The 21,158-nt window shown below is 43.4% G+C and overlaps 1 protein-coding gene across 5 annotated transcripts in view; it reads left to right on the top strand.

Annotated features, from left to right (window-relative positions):
- Positions 1 to 21,158, top strand: part of LOC135556146 (DENN domain-containing protein 1B-like) — a 183,880-nt gene that overhangs the window by 106,466 nt on the left and 56,256 nt on the right. For 4 of the 5 annotated variants that reach the window (XM_064989093.1, XM_064989095.1, XM_064989096.1 and 1 more), the window contains 5 exons: positions 417 to 497; positions 8,401 to 8,460; positions 9,828 to 9,881; positions 10,166 to 10,276; positions 15,997 to 16,097. In XM_064989093.1, coding sequence (XP_064845165.1) covers positions 417 to 497; positions 8,401 to 8,460; positions 9,828 to 9,881; positions 10,166 to 10,276; positions 15,997 to 16,097 — 407 coding nt within the window. The remainder of the gene's footprint in view (positions 1 to 416; positions 498 to 8,400; positions 8,461 to 9,827; positions 9,882 to 10,165; positions 10,277 to 15,996; positions 16,098 to 21,158) is intronic. The other variant, XM_064989094.1, reaches the window with a different exon arrangement.

Here is a 21,158-nt window from a genome sequence, read left to right as displayed (position 1 = left end):
CTATCTTCTGTATACCACCCCACCCCTACCTTGTCATAACACAACTGATTGGCTCAAATGCAAATTCCACAAATGAACAATGTATTCCAGGTGACTACCTCGTGAAGCTGGTTTAGAGAATGCCAATACTGTGCAAAGGGTGGCTACTTTAAAGAATCTCAAATATAAAATATATTTGGATTTGTTTAGAACTTTCTTGGTAACTACATGATTCCATATGTGTTATTTCATAATTTTGATGTTCTCACTATTATTTTACAATGTAAAAAATAGTAAACATAAAGAAAAAGCCTTGAATGAGTAGGTGTGTCCAACCTTTTGATTGGTACTGGGTGGGTGGGTGTGTGTGACACATGGTTTTACATTTGTATAATTTGTATTATTCTTATTGAGTGTGATTTATGGTGTGTTCTAAGGAGAATGAGCTGAATGACATGCTGAACTCACTGTACAGCCTGCCGGTGCCAAAGCCCTTCACCCCAGTCAACCTGAGTGTGGTAAGTACAGTGGGACCACTTGAGCTGTACACTGCAAAGAAGAGGGAGGGGGAAAATGGAGGGAGGAGAGAATAGTGAGGAAATATGGGAGATATAGTTGAGACAAATGGGTTAGTGAAAAGAGAGTGGCAAGATGAGAGTGAGCTAGAGGAGAGCTTGGATAAGGAAGAGTGGAGTAATAAATACTGTTGAAGTCTGAAGTTTACATACGCCTTAGCCAAATATACTCAGTTTTTCACAATTCCTGACATTTAATCCTGATAAAAATTCCCTGTTTTAGGTAAGTTAGGATCACCACTTTATTTTAAGAATGTGAAATGTCAGAATAATGGGAGAGAAAACTATTTATTTCAGCTTGTATTTACTTTCATCACATTCCCAGTGGGTCACATTGCCTTTTATATTGTTTAACTTGGGTCAAATGTTTCAGGTAGCCTTCCACAAGCTTCCCACAATAAGTTGGGTGAATTTTGACCCATTCCTCCTGACAGAGCTGGTGTAACTGAGTCAGGTTTGTAGGCCTCCTTGCTCGCCTTTTCAGTTCTGCCCACAAATGTTCTGTGGGATTGAGGTCAGGGCTTTGTGATGGCCACTCCAGTACCTTGACTTTGTTGTCCTTAAGCTATTTTGCCACAACTTTGGAAGTATGCTTGAGGTCATTGTCAATTTGGAAGACCCGTTTGCGACCAAGCTTTAACTTCCTGAATGATGTCTTGAGATGTTATTTTAATATATCCACATAATTGTCCTTCCTCATGAAGCCATCTATTTTGTGAAGTGCACCAGTCCCTCCTACAGCAAAGCATCCCCACAACATGATGCTGCCACCCCCGTGCTTCATGGTTGGGATGGTGTTTTTCGGCTTGCAAGCGTCCCTCTTTTCCTCCAAACATAACGATGGTCATTATGGCCAAACAGTTCTATTTTTGTTTTACCAGAGGACATTTCTCCAAAAAAGTACGATCTTTGTTCCCATGTGCAGTTGTAGACTGTAGTCTGACTTTTTTGGCGGTTTTAAAGCAGTGGCTTCTTCCTTGCAGTCGATATAGGACTCGTTTTACTGTGGATATAGATACTTTTGTACCTGTTTCCTCCAGCATCTTCACAAGGTCCTTTGCTGTTGTTCTGGGATTGATTTGCACTTTTCGCACCAAAGTATGTTCATCTCTAGTAGACCGAATGCGTCTCCTTCCTGAGCAGTATGACGGCTGTGTGGTCCCATGGTGTTTCTACTTGCGCACTATTGTTTGTACAGATAAACATGGTACCTTCAGGTGTTTGGAAATTGCTCCCAAGGATGAACCAGACTTGTGGAGGTCTACAATTATTTTTCTGAGGTTTTGGCTGATTTATCTTGATTTTCCCATAATGTCAAGCAAAGAGGCACTGAGTTTGAAGGTAGGCCTTGAAATACATCCACAAGTACACCTCCAATTGACACAAATGATGTCAATTAGCCTATCAGAAGCTTCTGAAGCCATGACATCATTTTCTGTAATTTTCCAATCTGTTTAAAGGCACAGTCAACTTAGTGTATGTAAACGTTTGACCCACTGGAATTGTGATACAGTGAATTATAAGTGAAATAATATGTCTGTAAACAATTTTTGGAAAAATGACTTGTGTCATGCACAAAGTAGATGATCTAACCAACTTGCCAAAACTAGTTTGTTTACAAGAAATTTGTGTATTGGTTGAAAAATATACTTCCGGCGCCGACAGAGATGGCCGCCTCGCTTCACGTTCCTAGGAAACTATGCAGTTTTTTGTTTTTTTACGTGTTATTTCTTACATTAGTACCCCAGGTCATCTTAGGTTTCATTACATACAGTCGAGAAGAACTACTGTATATAAGATCAGCGTCAACTCACCATCAGTACGACAAAGAATATGTTTTTCGCGACGCGGATCCTGTGTTCTGCCTTACACACAGGACAACGGAATGGATCGCATGCAGCGACCCAAAAAAACGACTCCGAAAAAGAGGGAAACGAGGCGGTCTTCTGGTCAGACTACGGAGACGGGCACATCGTGCCCCACTTCCTAGCATTCTTCTTGCCAATGTCCAGTCTCTTGACAACAAGGTTGATGAAATCCGAGCAAGGGTAGCATTCCAGAGGGACATCAGAGACTGTAACGTTCTGTGCTTCACGTAAACATGGCTCACTGGAGAGACGCTATCCGAAGCGGTGCAGCCAACGGGTTTCTCCACGCATCACGCCGACAGAAACAAACACCTTTCTGGTAAGAAGAGGGGTGGGGGCGTATGCCTAACGAGGCATGGCTAACGAGGCATGGTGCGATGAAAGAAACATACAGGAACTCAAATCCTTCTGTTCACTTGATTTAGAATTCCTCACAATCAAATGTAGACCGCATTATCTACCAAGAGAATTCTCTTCGATTATAATCACAGCCGTATATATCCCCCCCAAGCAGACACATCGATGGCTCTGAACGAACTTTATTTAACTCTTTGCAAACTGGAAACCATTTATCCGGAGGCTGCATTCATTGTTGCTGGGGATTTTAACAAGGCTAATCTGAAAACAAGACTCCCCAAATTTTATCAGCATATCGATTGCGCAACCAGGGGTGGAAAAACCTTGGATCACTGTTACTCTAACTTCCGCGACGCATATAAGGCCCATTTTGCTGATACCTGCCTACAGACAAAAACTAAAACAAGAAGCTCCCACGCTGAGGTCTGTCCAACGCTGGTCCGACCAAGCTGACTCCACACTCCAAGACTGCTTCCATCACGTGGACTGGGACATGTTTTGTATTGCGTCAGAATACAACATTGACGAATACGCTGATTCGGTGTGCGAGTTCATTAGAACATGCGTTGAAGATGTCGTTCCCATAGCAACGATTAAAACATTCCCTAACCAGAAACCGTGGATTGATGGCAGCATTCGCGTGAAACTGAAAGCGCGAACCACTGCTTTTAATCAGGGCAAGGTGTCTGGTAACATGACTGAATACAAACAGTGCAGCTATTCCCTCCGTAAGGCTATCAAACAAGCTAAGCGTCAGTACATAGACAAAGTAGAATCTCAATTCAACGGCTCAGACACAAGAGGCATGTGGCAGGGTCTACAGTCAATCACGGACTACAGGAAGAAATCCAGCCCAGTCACGGACCAGGATGTCTTGCTCCCAGGCAGACTAAATAACTTTTTGCCCGCTTTGAGGACAATACAGTGCCACTGACACGGCCTGCAACGGAAACATGCGGTCTCTCCTTCACTGCAGCCGAGGTGAGTAAAACATTTAAACGTGTTAACCCTCGCAAGGCTGCAGGCCCAGACGGCATCCCCAGCCGCGCCCTCAGAGCATGCGCAGACCAGCTGGCTGGTGTGTTTATGGACATATTCAATCAATCCCTATACCAGTCTGCTGTTCCCACATGCTTCAAGAGGGCCACCATTGTTCCTGTTCCCAAGAAGGCTAAGGTAACTGAGCTAAACGACTACCGCCTGTAGCACTCACTTCCGTCATCATGAAGTGCTTTGAGAGACTAGTCAAGGACCATATCACCTCCACCCTACCTGACACCCTAGACCCACTCAAATTTGCTTACTGCCCAAATAGGTCCACAGACGATGCAATCTCAACCACACTGCACACTGCCCTAACCCATCTGGACAAGAGGAATACCTATGTGAGAATGCTGTTCATCGACTACAGCTCGGCATTCAACACCATAGTACCCTCCAAGCTCGTCATCAAGCTCGAGACCCTGGGTCTCGACCCCGCCCTGTGCAACTGGGTACTGGACTTCCAGACGGGCCGCCCCCAGGTGGTGAGGGTAGGTAACAACATCTCCTCCCCGCTGATCCTCAACACTGGGGCCCCACAAGGGTGCGTTCTGAGCCCTCTCCTGTACTCCCTGTTCACCCACGACTGCGTGGCCACGCACGCCTCCAACTCAATCATCAAGTTTGCGGACGACACAACAGTGGTAGGCTTGATTACCAACAACGACGAGACGGCCTACAGGGAGGAGGTGAGGGCCCTCGGAGTGTGGTGTCAGGAAAATAACCTCGCACTCAACGTCAACAAAACTAAGGAGATGATTGTGGACTTCAGGGAACACCCCCCTATCCACATCGATGGAACAGTAGTGGAGAGAGTAGCAAGTTTTAAGTTTCTCGGCATACACATCACAGACGAACTGAATTGGTCCACTCACACAGACAGCATCGTGAAGAAGGCGCAGCAGCGCCTCTTCAACCTCAGGAGGCTGAAGAAATTCGGCTTGTCACCAAAAACACTCACAAACTTCTACAGATGCACAATCGAGAGCATCCTGGCGGGCTGTATCACCGCCTGGTACGGCAACTGCTCCGCCCTCAACCGTAAGGCTCTCCAGAGGGTAGTGAGGTCTGCACAACGCATCACCGGGGGCAAACTACCTGCCCTCCAGGACACCTACACCACCCGATGTTACAGGAAGGCCATAAAGATCATCAAGGACATTAACCACCCGAGCCACTGCCTGTTCACCCCGCTATCATCCAGAAGGCGAGGTCAGTACAGGTGCATCAAAGCTGGGACCGAGAGACTGAAAAACAGCTTCTATCTCAAGGCCATCAGACTGTTAAACAGCCACCACTAACATTGAGTGGCTGCTGCCAACACACTGACACTGACTCAACTCCAGCCACTTTAATAATGGGAATTGATGGGAAATGATGTAAATATATCACTAGCCACTTTAAACAATGCTACATTATATAATGTTACTTACCCTACATTATTCATCTCATATGCATACGTATATACTGTACTCTATATCATCGACTGCATCCTTATGTAATACATGTATCACTAGCCACTTTAACTATGCCACTTTGTTTACATACTCATCTCATATGTATATACTGTACTCGATACCATCTACTGTATCTTGCCTATGCTGCTCTGTACCATCACTCATTCATATATCCTTATGTACATATTCTTTATCCCCTTACACTGTGTATAAGACTGTAGTTTAGGAATTGTTAGTTAGATTACTTGTTGGTTATTACTGCATTGTTGGAACTAGAAGCACAAGCATTTCGCTACACTCGCATTAACATCTGCTAACCATGTGTATGTGACAAATAAAATTTGATTTGATTTGAAAATGAGTTTTAATGATTCCAACCTAAGTGTATGTGAACTTCCGACTTCAACTGTAGGTGAGGAGACTGGGCTTACACTTTGTTTAGAAATACAAGTGACATTAAGCTGTTAAACTCTGAGTGGTTGTTACCGGTTCCAGCAAGTTTTCCAGCGAGTTTGGGGCCCCCCCACACAACATTTTTCGTCAGACAATTGAAAGTAACATATCATTTGAATGCTAAAGTCCTTGTCTTTTTGGAAGTCAAACTGAAATATTACTGCTGGCCATACATTTTTATTTTTTTATTTTACCTTTATTTAACCAGGCAAGTCAGTTAAGAACAAATTCTTATTTTCAATGACGGCGAAGGAACAGTGGGTTAACTGCCTGTTCAGGGGCAGAACGGCAGATTTGTACCTTGTCAGCTAGGGGTTTTGAACTTGCAACCTTCCGGTTATTAGTCCAACGCTCTAACCACTAGGCTACCCTGCCGCAATTATGGTCATTCATAGAGTATGCAATGCAGGTCAATCCACCAAAAGTGCAAACATTTAGTATGCATGGAAAGGGTATACCCTGATGTTCATTGTAAAGCAATGCATTTCCTTCTCCTTGCACATTAGCTTGTATGCATCCTCCACATGCGCCATTGATCTACCTCGTCGTTTACGATAGGAAAAGTGAATGGGAAAAGTTGTTTGAGGTTTCCTCACCTGTCTGCGTCATATTTTATTTATTTGGCCAAGAGACATCATGTGATATCCTACTGCTGTCTAGTGGACGAACTCGGAATCAGACAGGGGAAAAATGTACATCATTGGCTAGGTAGAGACTTTGCTGTCTCCTCAAATGTACACTGAACAAAAATATAAACGCAACATGCAAAAATGTAAACGATTCATATAAGGAATATATTGAAATAAATAAATTAGACCTTATCTATGGATTTCACACGATTTGGCGGGGTGCAGCCATGGGTGGGCCTGGGACGACATTGGCCCACCCACTTGGCAGCCAGGCCCACCCACTGGATTGCCAGGCCCAGCCAATCAGAATGAGTTTTTCCCCACAAAGGACTGACAGACAGAAATACTCCTCAGCATCCACCCACCCACCGGCAGACGATCCCACAGGTGAAGAAGATGGATGTGGATGTGCTAGGCTGGCGTGGTCTGCAGGCGTGACGCCGGTTGGATGTACTGTCAAATTTGTTGGAGGCAGCTTATGGTAGAGAAATGAACAATTAAAAAACAAATGTATTTTTAAAAATTTATTTCAGCTCATTAAACATTGGACCAACACTTTACATGGTGCGTTTATATTTTTGATCAGTATATATCATTCCTGTAATAGGAAAAAAATGACAGCATGGCACATTGCACAAGCCCTGCACTTTTGAAATGGCTGTTTGAGCATGTTTAGAGCGCCAACATTAAGTTAAAGTATCTATTAATTAATTTATTTTTAAAAAATAATTTTAGAACAGTAATTGGTAAAAAACAGTACCAGTCAAAAGTTTGGACACTCATTCAAAGTTTCTTTATTTTTACTATTTTCTACATCAAAACTATGAAATAACACATATAGTAGTAACCAAATATGTTTTAAACAAATCAAAATATATTTTATATTTGAGATTCTTCAAAGTAGCCACCCTTTGCCTTGATGACAGCTTTGCACACTCTTGGCATTCTCTCAACCAGCTTCATGAGGAATGCTTATCCAATAGTGTTGAAGGAGTTCCCACAATGCTGAGCACTTGTTGGCTGCTGTTCATTCACTCTATGGTACAACTCATTCCAAACCATCTCAATTTAGTTGAAGACTGCAGAGTGAAGGAAAAGCAGCCAACAAGTGCTCAGCTGTCAAGGTAAAGGGTGGCTACTTTGAAGAATCTCAATTATAAAATATAGTTTTATAGTTCATAGTTTTGATGTCTTCAATATTATTCTACAATGTAGAAATTAGTAAAAAATAATAATAATTGAATGAGTAGGTGTGTCCAAAATTTTGACTGGTACTGTATTTTATTTCAAACCTAGACTTTCAAATATCTCACTCCCCAACATGGGGACAATGTAAAAAACAAGAACATACATTTCAGTTTTTTTAGCACCTTTATCATAATACCACATTTCTTACCTTTCTACCAGTACTAAGCATGTGTTTGTAGGACTTACAGTTTTGAAACCGAAATGTACTTTGAGGGTAGTATACAAAACAAAAATATAGTTTTTCAATTACCAAAAAAGCAACTATTGTTTAAAATATAATTCTGTGTTCATGTTATTATGCATACTTTACTGTATTGGGTTTTAGTCTTTGTCCATAAGGATCTGCTATTCTTTATTTAGACTAATTAAATCAGCTAGCCTCTCTCTCAATGTAATATCTAATGTCTCTAGGGGTTATACAATTATACAGTTACATTCATTCCAGTTGCCTTTATTAAGTAATCAATACATTGCGTAGAAAGGTTAACAAGTGGAATTGTGCTGAATTATGAGGGGGGAAATACAATTTATTCTGTCACTTTTAGTCTGGCACGCTTTTAATATGCTTTTATTTTTCATTACCAACGTTCATTGAGAACACATCGAGAGGAGAGGTTAGGGTCCAACTGCTTTCTGTAGAAAATACAAGTTAGATTTTTAATTGATGAAGCAGAATCTTCCACAAAAAAGTTATTTTTGTTTTTATCATGACAGCCTTGAAAAAAAAAAGACGGATCATTGTCCCCTTTCAAGTGTGAACTCTGTTTTGCTCTCTATCGCTCTCACTGTGAAGACCGCGCTGTTGCATATAGCCACTGGGCAAGTACTGAGAGATGCACCAAGCCGGCAGCCGGTGAGTGGAGGAGAAGAATGAGTGAACAAGAGAGCGGGGAGAAAAAGGAGGGAGGGGAGAGAGAGCGAAAGAGATGGGAAATTTTAAACCGCTGCTGCTGCACTAACCGCATGGGAGCTGAGGCTTTCCAATTTGGCCAAAAAAGCCTGGCTATCTTTTTAAATCTCACAAAAGCAAACTATCCTGGGCCTTGGTGTCTGTTTCTTCTCCTCTGGAAAACAATCAAACTTAGTGAATGATTAATGTTGTTCCATGCTACTGTATTCTCTTTCTGAATATTTAAAGTCTATTTTATGGTGCGTGTTTAAAGCAAAGGCAATTGTGCTCAGAAAGTCTCCTTGATGCCTTTCCCGTTAACCCATATTTCATGTTTTTATATAAACATTGATTGAAAAAAAAACAAGAAAACAGATAAGAAAACACACAGCGAGGGCCTGGGACTGATGGAACTGAACTGAGAATACAATGATCGTGCTGTGCCTTGGGTTTATAAGGCGACAATAGCCCACCATTCAGACATCAGGCTACTGACAACATTCCTGGAGGTGGCGGCATCAATATTATTTTACATTATTCATTGCAACATTGACCTGGCAGCAAATATATATATATATATATATATATACAATATATATATATATATATATAGCACAATATCGCCATCAGCAATTAAATGTTAGGTTACATCATTCGTCTAGGTGAATTGTCATCAGAGGTTGTTTGTGGCTGACTGTAGTTTTGCCTATTGCTTTAATCACTTTTCCCAGGTGAGGGGGATTGTGGGTGTTGTAGTTTTGGACCAGTGCTTGGTGATGGGTTCTCTGTCTCTGCTCTCTTCTAAGGAGGCAAAATGCTGGGGCTAATCCATTTTATGAGTGTGGACATGCACTTGTATGTGTGTCTGTCATCATATGGTGTGGGTAAAAAAGTATCAAAAGAAGAGCATGACAGGGAGAGAGAAATTGAAAGTGTAAAGAGTGGTTAATGGGCTGTCCAGGCCTCTTTGATCCAAACAGTCAACCTGCTCTGCTCCCCCAAAGTGAGACAGGCATCTCTCTGATCCTCTCAGCAACCTGTGTGTGTTTGTGCTTTCTTTAATGCTGAAATAAAGACCTTGTTTCCCACCAGAGATCTCAACTTCCCACCAGAGAGCTCAATCTTACATCTATAGGGTATAGGGATCCAGGCTGCCATGTGTGTGAGTGCGTGTGTTTGTGTGCGTGTCAGTGCTGCCCTCCTAGTCATTTCAGTACAGACGGAAGCTTAACAATTCCCACAGACAGAGGAGTTATAGATCACTCTATGAGTGGCGTGCTGCGCTACGTTGCTGACCCTGTCTTCTCTCCGTATACTTTGTGTTTCCTCAGCACTCCTACTTCATAGCCCCAGATATCAACGGCTTGCCCACAATCCCCGAGAGTGTAAGTCTACCCTTCTGGTTTACCAGTGTGCAAGACCTAGATCTTACCCCGTCGAATAGAGCGCAAGATATATTGTGCATTTTGAATTAAATTGACCATTGAACTGTTTTTAGTTGGAGACTGCTGTCCATTTGAGTTTTCTGTGAAATACCGTAAACCTATGATCTGAATTTGTGATAATGGTTACGTCCTCGATTTACAGGAAAGAGCCGTCCCTAGTGCTCTGAGAAGTGTGTCGTTATAAAGTCACTAACTGTCCTGTCTCCTCTGTTTTCCCAATCCAGAGGAACCTGACAGAGTATTTTGTGGCGGTGGACATCAACAATATGCTGCATCTGTATGCCAGCATGCTGCACGAAAGACGCATCATCATTACCTCAAGCAAGCTTAGCACTGTGAGTACCTCTTCATGGAACACTAGTGTGGTACAGATTCATGCTTTCAGAGGGACATTATACTATCCAGGCTTTATGTTTCTGATTAAACATGGCATTCCTCATTAATATTACAAGCACTTCATCAAAATGTATATCTAAACGTTCACAGTTTGAATGCACGTATGCACACAGACACACACACGCGCGTGCACACACACACACACACACACACACACACACACACACACACACACACACACACACACACACACACACACACACACACACGGACAGAGTTCAGTGGTCCTCCAGTCATCCGGCTCCTCTATCTCCAGTCTCTGGCAAGTAGTAAAGCCAGCACTAAGCCAGGATTATATTTGACTGTTTGTCTTAAAGTTCTAGCTTTTAATGGCTGACGAGCCATAAATTATCAGTTATTAGACGCTCTAACTCTCTTACATTAGTTTATTATCAGTTATTAGGCATTTAAATCTCTGCCATAGTACCCGTAGAGGTCTTTCTCTCTCTGTACTTATCATTGTGGCTGGCAGCAGAGCCAAATGTTTATGAGAGGGAGAGCACGAGTGATGTCATCCACGCTCCTATCTCTACCATTCTGCTCCGGTATCTTCCTGCAGGCCGAAATGCTGAACTGGGGAGCGGGGTGGGGAGAGGAACCCAAGGTCTCCCTGAGGATGGAGTGGAGGGGTCCGGGGAAGGTGTAGAAAATTACCCAACCCTCAGAGAATTTCACCTCTCTTCCCCTTTCTGCTCATCTCTCCCTCTCCTCCACTCACCTCTTCCCACCCCCCACCCCTCAGCATGTCAGCCCCTAAGAGCCCCAGCAGTGCCCACTGACTCGGGGGTTACAGGGTGTAAATTATCAGAGCCACGGGTGACGGCTGTTTTCTTAGCAGACGGCTGGAAGTGATATTCTGTGTGATTTACAATTTTGCGTCGCGACAAGACAAACTGTCTGAGGTTTATTTAACCTATAGGTCGACGCCCATCGTTAGACCACCCATAAGCCTTTATTTGTTCATCTCTCCCTCCCTCCGTCCATCAATCAATACATAAATGCTGTCCTTTTTATTAGTAGAGTGTGTGTTTCTCTCAGTCCATCCCTGGCATTACTTTTAAAGAGTAGTTTGCAGAAAGAAGAGAGCGATTAGGCCTCCATCTGACCCCTGCTACCACTGTCCCTCTGAGAGATGGTGAAAGAGAGAAAAGGAAAGAGAAAGATAGAAATGGAGAGAAGAAGAGGTAGAGAGAGCATGGGAGAGAGACTAGACACGGCATACATTATATGGGCTCCAGGCAGAGGGCCTGCCTGTGTGTTAGGGCCCCTAGTGATCCCGCTGTGCCAGTGTAGCAGAACATGGCGGCATGCCTGCAAGCTCCCAACAGCAAAGGAATAAATCATGATGGTACAACAATGCATCAGTTGACTTATTGCTGTTTTGTGACCGGAGGTGAGTGGTACCACTGTTTTTGAAAGGCGTGTGGTGGTGCGGTGCGATGGCCGAGGCAGTCAGCCGAGCATGCAGGCTTGTCATGCCGCCGTATAATTGTGCTGCATCAGGCCTCCTCTAACTAGTCAGCTGGGAGGCCCGTGTCTTTCATCTTCCCCTCCCCTGGCCTCGCCGGGCCCTGGCCCCCTCGGTAGGCAGTCGGCAGGCCCCTGACAGCAGCCTTCTCATCATGCTGTCAGTATTATGCTAACTAGGACCATCCATCCACCACGGCCCTGAGTGCTAGCTGCCTGCCTGCCTCACCACCGCACAGCGCCTTGGCCCTAAAACTTACTTCTCACTTTTCACTCTCCACTTCTTCTAGTCTATCAACCTCCCTACTTTCTCTTTCCGTCTCCCGTTGCTTTCTTTCTCTCTTGCTCCTAGTCGCTCTCTTTCGGTGTCTCTTTCTGCTTTCTCACTCTGTCACCTTTCTTTCCACCTCTTGTTCTCTGTCTGCTTTTTGTCTTTCTTTCCCCTCTTGTCCCTACAGCCACATTTCTTATGGTGGCTGGTGGTTAGCGCATCATTTGTATTTTGTGTTTTTGTTCCCCATTTCTTATTTTGTTGCCGATTTTTGTTTTTGTGTGTGTGCAGGGGTGGATGTGACTGTGTGTGAGGGTGGCCTGGTGTTACTGCGATGCCCTCTTTCTCCGTGTCTCAGTGCCATCTACTTGTTAGTGGCACACCTGTGTGGCTCTGCACTGATACCAGGCATTTGTCAACACACAGAGAGAGCAGAGGTAATTGGGTGTCTTCCTTTGGATGAGGAGAGGAGGAGAGAAGAAGGGGAAGGGAGGGAGGGATAGGGTAGAGGACGTGGTGAGGTGTATGAGGTTGGCGAGAGGGGGAGGGGAGAAGAGGAAAGAGAAGAGAAGATTGGCGAAAAAGGCAGAAAAGAAGAGTTGAGAATTGAGGTTTGAGGTTTGTTGATGTTGCCTATTCCTCCCCCAGGCCAGTCTAAACCAGTTAAAGAATGGTGTGGGTGAGCGTGTTGTAGCACAGTTACTCAGCGTCCTGTCTTGGTGAACATCACACATAGAGTGTGTGCCTGGTTGTTTGCTTGTTAAAGCAGATGTTTTAAAGGCAGAGCAGCACGCTTCTCCGACTAAGACAACCGATTCCTACGGAAGTGTCGTGACGTGCTCTTTGATGACGAACAACGTTGTCTTTGATAAGTTACCTATCTGTTGCCACCCACGCTCCCTGTTCACATCACTGATGAACTGCATTCTTCTGAGCGGCTTGCTTTCACAAATCAGTTCTTAGTACGTTATTAGTTCCTTACCGAGTGCACTATACAATCATAACTGTCTTGAAACAGGTCTCACAATTAAATTGAATTAATAACAGTGGATATTGTGGGGGGGAGGGGGGCAAAAATATTGCTCAATTGACCGAGTTATTTAGGAATAGAATGATCGTTAGTACACAGTGTCCACGGATTGTCGCCTGTTAAGGGAAAATGTTGTGTTAATATCTTCCGTTTCGCTCAGTTTATAGTATTGTGTGTTTAATGTGGTCAGTTTATGTGAGGACTTAGGAGAGCTGTCAGGGCTGGATGGGGATCTGGTGCCTTCAGAAGCAGGTTGTTGCTGTATAATCTCTGACCCATCTGAGACTCACACTCACACACAGACCGAGGCAGAGGCTCATTACTGGGAGGACCCCAGGTCCCAGAGGGCCAAGGCTAGCACCTAAAGCAGCCCTAATCCAGTATTTGTTCTTGGGGACTGTATCTGTGCTGTATCTGTGATTCTCCACTGAATGGAATATTAAGCACCAGGTCTTTTGTGGAGCGTGTAAGCCATTTGGCTCCACACATCTATTATTTATTAGCTTGGCAAATATTTTATAAGGGCTCCTCGCCGCCCGCGACCTGCTCTCTGGTGGAGCCCCTGAGAAAAAAAGAAAGAAAGAAAGCGCTTACAAATGTCTATTTTTGATTTAATCGTCTCTAACACCTGTGTGTTAGCTGGCTATAGATAGACATGGGGTTGGTTTGGGTTAAATGTGAGAGGAAGTATGAACTATGCCTTTGGACTCCTACAACCTCATCTTCCTCCTCTCCGGTTGGTAGGGGGAGGAACAAATCACATCAAGAAAAAATGTATTTCTTATGTTTATCTTAGTTCCAGTAGAACCCCCTCCATCCTTAGAAGAGAGATATGCTGTCTTCTCTTTTAACCTGAGAGTAAAGCAGGCCAATTGAGGGCTAAGTGAGCCTCACCTTGAGGACAGGCTGTGGCTGAGATAATTGGAGTTGGTTAGCTATTTTTTTCTGTCCCATTACCTCCTGGTACCAACGGCTGAGCCTCCTCTCTCTCTGTCTCCCTGAGGAAGGAGTTTGTGTATGTGTGTGTGTGTGTGTGCGTGTTTTCTTGTCTCTGTGTGCCTGTTTGTGTGTGTCCGTGTATACAAAGGAGGTGTGCACTGCTGTTCCATTGACCTTTCTTCATCATTATTTAATAGGTTTATACTGTCACCATTTACTAGGAGAGGAGAGAAAGGCAAGACGGCTTTGATACTCTCCTGTCTCCAACTGATACACTCTCACATTAATATTCACACAATTGATTTATTTCCTTCTTAGAAAAAAATGTTTGCTGGGGAATTAAATCTGACAGGACGGGAGCATTGTTGTATTTTATTTGAAGGAGGCGGCAAGCCAGTATGCGTATGCAGATATGCGGAGCAAGACACCAATTAAAAGTTGATTAAGCCTTAATGATGGTGGGACTGCAGGAGAGATTGCAGGAGAGTAAATTTATTGCTCCTCTCTCGAAATAAAAAATGAAAACGGTTGAACCTCCCCACCGCACACACACACACACACACACACACACACACACACACACACACACACACACACACACACACACACACACATCATATGTTAAGAGCTACACAGGCGTTCAGGCTCTTTCTTTAAGGGGGGGGGGCTTGGTGCTCTTTGTGTCGGTTCAGTTCAGTCGCCAAGCTTGGCCGCGTTTGCTAGCTCGCCGGTCACTTGTGACATTGTGTGTAGTTTGTGTGTGTGTCTGTGGTTCACACTTCCAAGCATAGCGCCTGCTCCCAGGTCCCCGCGGTATTGGCCCAGCCCGTAGCGCAAGCGTTGGCGGTCTCTCTTGGCTAACTCATGTTTCATTCTTTGGCAATTTGCCCTAATGAAGTCCCCACAGAGCCCTCAGACCACTGTTCTCTTTCTATATTTAATCATGTTATTTTAATCTGCAGGATGAGCTAGCTAGGCTGCCCCTGTGTGTGTGTGTGTGTGTGTGGTGTGTGTGTGTGTGTGTGTGTGTGTGTGTGTGTGTGTGTGTGTGTGTGTGTGTGTGTGTGTGTGTGTACCCTAGTGTGTACAAGTGTATACTAGTGTGTACAAGTGTATACTAGTGTGTACAGGTGTATACTAGTGTGTGCACGTGCGTGCGCAGGTCATTACAATTACTAGGTAGTCAAGAGCCTGTATAACTCCAGGATCACAGTCTATGCTCATCTATTTGTCTTTATACATTATATCCTAAAAGAGGAAATACAACTGTCATTTGAAAATAAACAGTGACTCTTCTGTGTCTATTTTTCTACAATGATAACAAACAGGGGTTAATGTTTTGAGTGTCAGGTCTTTGTTGCCATTCTTTTCATCCTTTATTTCTTGTTGTATCCATCACAAGGTTTCATACCACACACACACACACACACACACACACACATACACACACACTACTCTAACCTGATTGTTATCCATCTTTCAGTCTCTCTCTTCTTCTATTCGTGTGTGTGTGTGTGTGTGTGTGTGTGTGTGTGTGTGTGTGTGTGTGTGTGTGTGTGTGTGTGTGTGTGTGTGTGTGTGTGTGTGTGTGTGTGTGTGTGTGTGTGTGTGTGTGTGACACCACTATCAAAGCTGTCAGTGTCATGTCTGAGTCTTGTATTTTTGGGGTGAAAGCTGAGCTATACATTGGCAACAGTAACACAACAGATCATACCGTCTGTTTTTTTTTTTTGGGGGGGGGGGGGGTTGAACATTTTGGTGTTTCACTAAAGATTGAAGCTCCTTAAAAGGTACATTCAGCAAGACGACATCATCATACACAAAGGAGCCAATTGCCATCTTGCTGAATCTACCTTTAAAATGAAAACTAGCAGTAGTTCTAGCCTCAAGTCAGATTTGAGAAAAGCCACGATTGGCTCTGTTATAATATGTTGTGTTTGTCCCTCTCATAGTTAACTGCGTGTGTCCACGGCTCTGCTGCCATGTTGTTCCCCATGAACTGGCAACACATTTACATCCCTGTACTGCCTCCACATCTACTGGACTACTGCTGGTAAGACTCCCCTACTGGCCACACACACACACGAGATCTCTTCTTATTCCTCTCACACTATTTTCCAGTGAGGTTTTGCTCCATAATGAACAGTTTGAATGGTCTTCCTACATATTTGATTCCCTGGGCCGGTCAGCACTAAGCTTTCCATGTCTTCACCCTCAGTGGATTTCATTACAACTCATCCAACACTAATCTAACAAGTCTGACTGGATGTTGACTGACCTCAAGTTACCTCAGTTTGTGGATATGTGCAGCACTTAACCTATGGATTCTTGAGTCAGTGCCTAGATATGGCACAGGCAGTGAAATAACATATTTATATACATTAATATTGTATTCATACACATTTACTGTAATGTTTTTGCATAGTGTAAAACCTGGTGTTCACTGCCAGCTAAACGTGATTCCCACCACACTGTGGACACCAATCATGAATGGGTTAACACCAAAATGAATGGGTGTTCCCTCCGTCAGATAATCAAATATCTACCAAATCAAATTACAACCTCTCAAACAGAGTTAACCATGTGTTATACCATGACTTGAGCATTGTGTGTTTACATGAAAGGGAGATAGGTTACAGTATTGTGACAGACCTACAGCAGGCCAGCTGTTGTAGAGAGAAAGAGCAGATCTTATTAACCAGCTAACCTGATTGAGGCAGCGGCAACAGAACAGAATAGGACCTTACACACAACACTCGCAGCTCTGCCAAGCCCTGGCCCGGTGACGTTCCCCAGTTAGAGTAATCAGGTTTGCTTGGTTGAGAGCAGGCGGCGTTGGTTTCTGGGAAGTGTGTGAGGCGTTAATGATGTTAGACGGTGCAGGCATGTCCTCCCTGGTCCTCTCTGCCGCTAGCTGATTGGGTTACTGGACAGCGCTGAGGCTTGATTAATGATTAACAGTAAATACTGTATGTCTCATTATAGTCTTCAGTTGGTAATAGTCTTAGCTGGAAAATTATATGTTAATAGTGTTATTTGCAACCGACTGTATTTGAAGTTTAAGATGTTACTTTAGCTTTAGCAAAACCATCACTGTAATAAAGAAAAATATATTATTTTTTATTTGTTTCATGTTTGATTCTGATCTTTGTGATTCCTCACGAAACCCAGACAAAGAAATACCACAAAATGTAATCCATAGAATAGTCCTTAGGAGGAAGGATTGTTGACATATATTTGATATTTGTATATAAAAGCATAATTGAAGAAAAACTTTTCAAAGTTTGCATATTTATGACATTTTGTCCTTACCAAGGCCTCCTTTAAGACTCCGTGGTGTTTCATCTGTAGGTGCTACAAAGCAAACATTTGTGTCATTTTAAGTTTTACCACTTGCTCTGTAATATGAGTCATATGAGTAGTATTTTTATATCACTAATCTTTTACATTAATATATGAATATTGAAAAATAAACATGATTATTTGAAATATCCCATTTTTGATTTGGCAAATGTTTCAATATATTGTTGAACATAATACACTCTACGGGCATATCAAAGTTCCAGAGTGGGATCTCTGGTAGTTTTAAAGTTATGATCCAATTTGTAAGCATTACCAACAGAGTGAATGTGAAAATGGATTCAAAATGGTAGCCCTCTGCTGGTGATTTGCAGGATATTCAACTTATTTATACAAGTTAAAGGAGGGCTGTGATTGGTTAAATTGCCTACTATGCCAATTCCACAGGCCATAAATTATTCATATTCATAGTGTAGGCAATATAGGTAAAGTCACCAAAAGTGTTTGCGTGGAAATGGTACACATTGGTGGCCATTGTAATGCAATGCATTTCTTTCTCCATCTACATGAAATTTGACATGGCCTTGAATGCATCCTCTCTATGCGCTGTTGATATATCTCACTGGTTTCCAACGGGGAAAATAAATGGGAAAAGGAGTTTGAAGTTGCCTGTCTGTGTGTTATTTAAAATCGCTAGGGTCCTTTTAAGATGTCAGCTTGAAAATCCGTAAAGTCATTTTTACACTGAGCTACTACCCAAACCAGATCAAACCAGGCGCATCTGGGTTCAAGTGGCCAAGTCACATCATGTGATCTTCTACTGCGATCTAGTGGACGAACTGGGAATCAAACATGAGATCTGATTACATCAGTGAAAAGGTTACGACTTCAGCTTTCTCCTCATACTGTATGTACAGAGCATTTGGAAAGTATTCAGACCCCTTGACTTCTTCCACATTTTGTTTTGTTACAGACTTATTCTAAAATGGATTAAATTGTTTTTCCCCTCGTCATCAATCTACTCATAATACCCCATAATGATGAAGAAAAACAGTTTTTTAGAAATGTTTGCAAACGTATCAAAAATTTACATTTTAAATATCAGATTTACGTAACTATTCAGACTCTTTACTCAGTACTTTGTTGAAGCACCGTTGGCAGCGATTACAGCCTCGAGTCTTCTTGGGTATGACGCTACAAGCTTGGCACACCAGTATTTTGGGAGTCTCTCCCATACTTTTCTGCAGATCCTCTCAAGCACTGTCAGGTTGGATGGGGACTGTCGCTGCACAGCTATTTTCAGATCTCAACAGAGATGTTCGATCGGGTTCAAGTCCGGGCTCTGGCTGGGCCACTCAAGGACATTCAGAGACTTGTCCCAAAGCCACTCCTGCGTTGTCTTGGCTGTGTGATTAGGGTCGTTGTTCTTTTAGAAGGTGAACCTTCGCCCCAGTCTGAGGTCCTGAGCTCTCTGGAGCAGGTTTTTAATCAAGGATCTCTCTGTACTTTGCTCCGTTAATTTTTCCCTCGATCCTGACTAGTCTCCCAGTCCCTGCCACTGAAAAACATCCCCACAGCATGATGCTGCCACCAACATGCTTCATCATAGGGATGGTGCCAGGTTTCCTCCAGACGTGACTGTTTCAGGTCAAAGAGTTCAATCTTGATTTCATCAGATCAATCTTGTTTCTCATGGTCTCCTTTAAGTGCCTTTTGGCGAACTCCAAGCGGGCTGTCACTCTACCATAAAGGCCTGATTGGTGGAGTGCAGCAGAGGTGGTTGTCCTTCTGGAAGGTTCTCCCATCTTCACAGAGGAACTCTTGAGCTCTGTCAGAGTGACCATCGCATTCTTGGTCACATCCCCGAACAAGCCCTTCTATCCCGATTGCTCAGTTTGGCCAGGCGGCCAGCTCTAGGAAAAGTCTTAGTGATTCCAAACTTTTTACATTTAAGAATGATGGAGGCCACTGTGTTTTGGGAACCTTTGATGCTGCAGAAATGTTTTGGTACTCTTCCCCAGATCGGTGCCACGACACAATCCTGTCTTAGAGCTCTACTGACAATTCCTTCGACCTCATGGCTTGGTTTTGGTCTGACATGCATGTCAACTGTAGGACCTTATATAGACAGGTGTGTGCATTTCCAAATCATGTACAATTGAATTTACCACAGGTGGACTCCAATCAAGTTGTAGAAACATCTCAAGGATGATCAATGTAAACAGGATGCACCTGAGCTCAATTTCGAGTCTCATAGCAAATGGTCTGAATACTTATGTAAATATTGTTTTAACTTTGTCATTATGGTGTATTGTGTGTAGATTGATGAGGATTTTTATTTATTTAATCCATTTTAGAATAAGGCTGTAACGTAACAAAATGTGGAAAAGGGGAAAGGGTTTCAGAAATACTTTCTGAATGCATTCTGTGTGTATGTACTGACAGTCAAAATTTTAGAACACCTACTCATTCAAGGGTTTTTCTTTATTTTTACTATTTTCTACATTGTAGAAAAATAGTGAATACATCAAAACTATGAAATAACACATGGAATCATGTAGCAACCAGAAAATTGTTTAACAAATCAATCAAATATATTTTACATTTGAGATTCTTCAAAGTAGCCACCCTTTGCATTGATGACAGCCTTGCACACTCTTGGCATTCTCTTAACCAGCTAAATGATGTCATCACATGGAATGCATTTCAATTAACAGGTGTGCCTTGTTAAAAGATAATTTGTAGACTTTCTTTCCTTCTTAATGCATTTGAGCCAATCAGTTGTGTTGTGACAAGGTAGGGGTGGTATACATTTGTTAAAAGACCAAGTCAATCAATCATTCAAATGTATTTATAAAGCCCTTCTTACATCAGCTGATGTCACAAAGTGCTGTACAGAAATCCAGCCTAAAACCCCAAACAGCAACCAATGCAAGTGTAGAAGCGCGGTGGCTAGGAAAAACTCCCTAGAAAGGCCAGGACCTAAGAAGAAACCTGTAGAGGAACCAGGCTATGGGGGGTGGCCAGTCCTCTTATGGCTCTGCCGGGTGGAGATTATAACAGAACATGGCCAATATGTTCAAATGTTCATAAATGACAGGTCAATACCTCAGGAGTAAATGTAAGTTGGCTTTTCATAGCTGATCATTCAGAGTATCTCTACCGCTCCTGCTGTCTCTAGAGAGTTGAAAACACCAGGTCTGGAACAAGTAGCACGTCTGATGAACAGGTCAGGGTTCCATAGCCTCAGGCAGAACAGTTGAAATTGGAGCAGTAGCTCGACCAGGTGGACTGGGGACAGGAAGGAGTTATTAGGCCAGGTAGTCCTGAGGCATGGTCCTAGGGCTCAGGTCTTCCGAGAGAGAGAGAGAGAAAGAGATTTAGAGAGAGCATACTTAAATTCACACAGGACACCGGATAAGACAGGAGAAATACTCCAGATATAACAGACTGACTTTAGCCCCCCGACACAAACTATGGCAGCATAAATACTGGAGGCTGAGACAGGAGGGATTGGGAGACACTGTGGCCCCATCCAACGATACCCCCGGACAGGGCCAAACAGGCAGGATATAACCTCACCCCTTATGCCAAAGCACAGCCCCCACACCACTAGAGGGATATCTTCAACAACCAACTTACCATCCTGAGACAAGGCCGAGGATAGCACACAAAGACCTCCCCCTCGGCACAAACCCAAGGGGAGGCGCCAACCCGGACAGTAAGATCGCGTTCCAGTGGAGAGAGGGGAACCGGCCATGCAGAGACAGCAAGGGCGGTTCGTTGCACAAGTGCCTTTCTGTTCACCTTCAGA

This window comes from Oncorhynchus masou, chromosome 15, assembly GCF_036934945.1.
Source record: "Oncorhynchus masou masou isolate Uvic2021 chromosome 15, UVic_Omas_1.1, whole genome shotgun sequence".
In the NCBI taxonomy this organism is placed as follows: Eukaryota; Metazoa; Chordata; class Actinopteri; order Salmoniformes; family Salmonidae; genus Oncorhynchus; species Oncorhynchus masou.
Note: the sequence above shows the minus strand (reverse complement) of the source record. Positions and strands in the feature narration are given on the sequence as shown.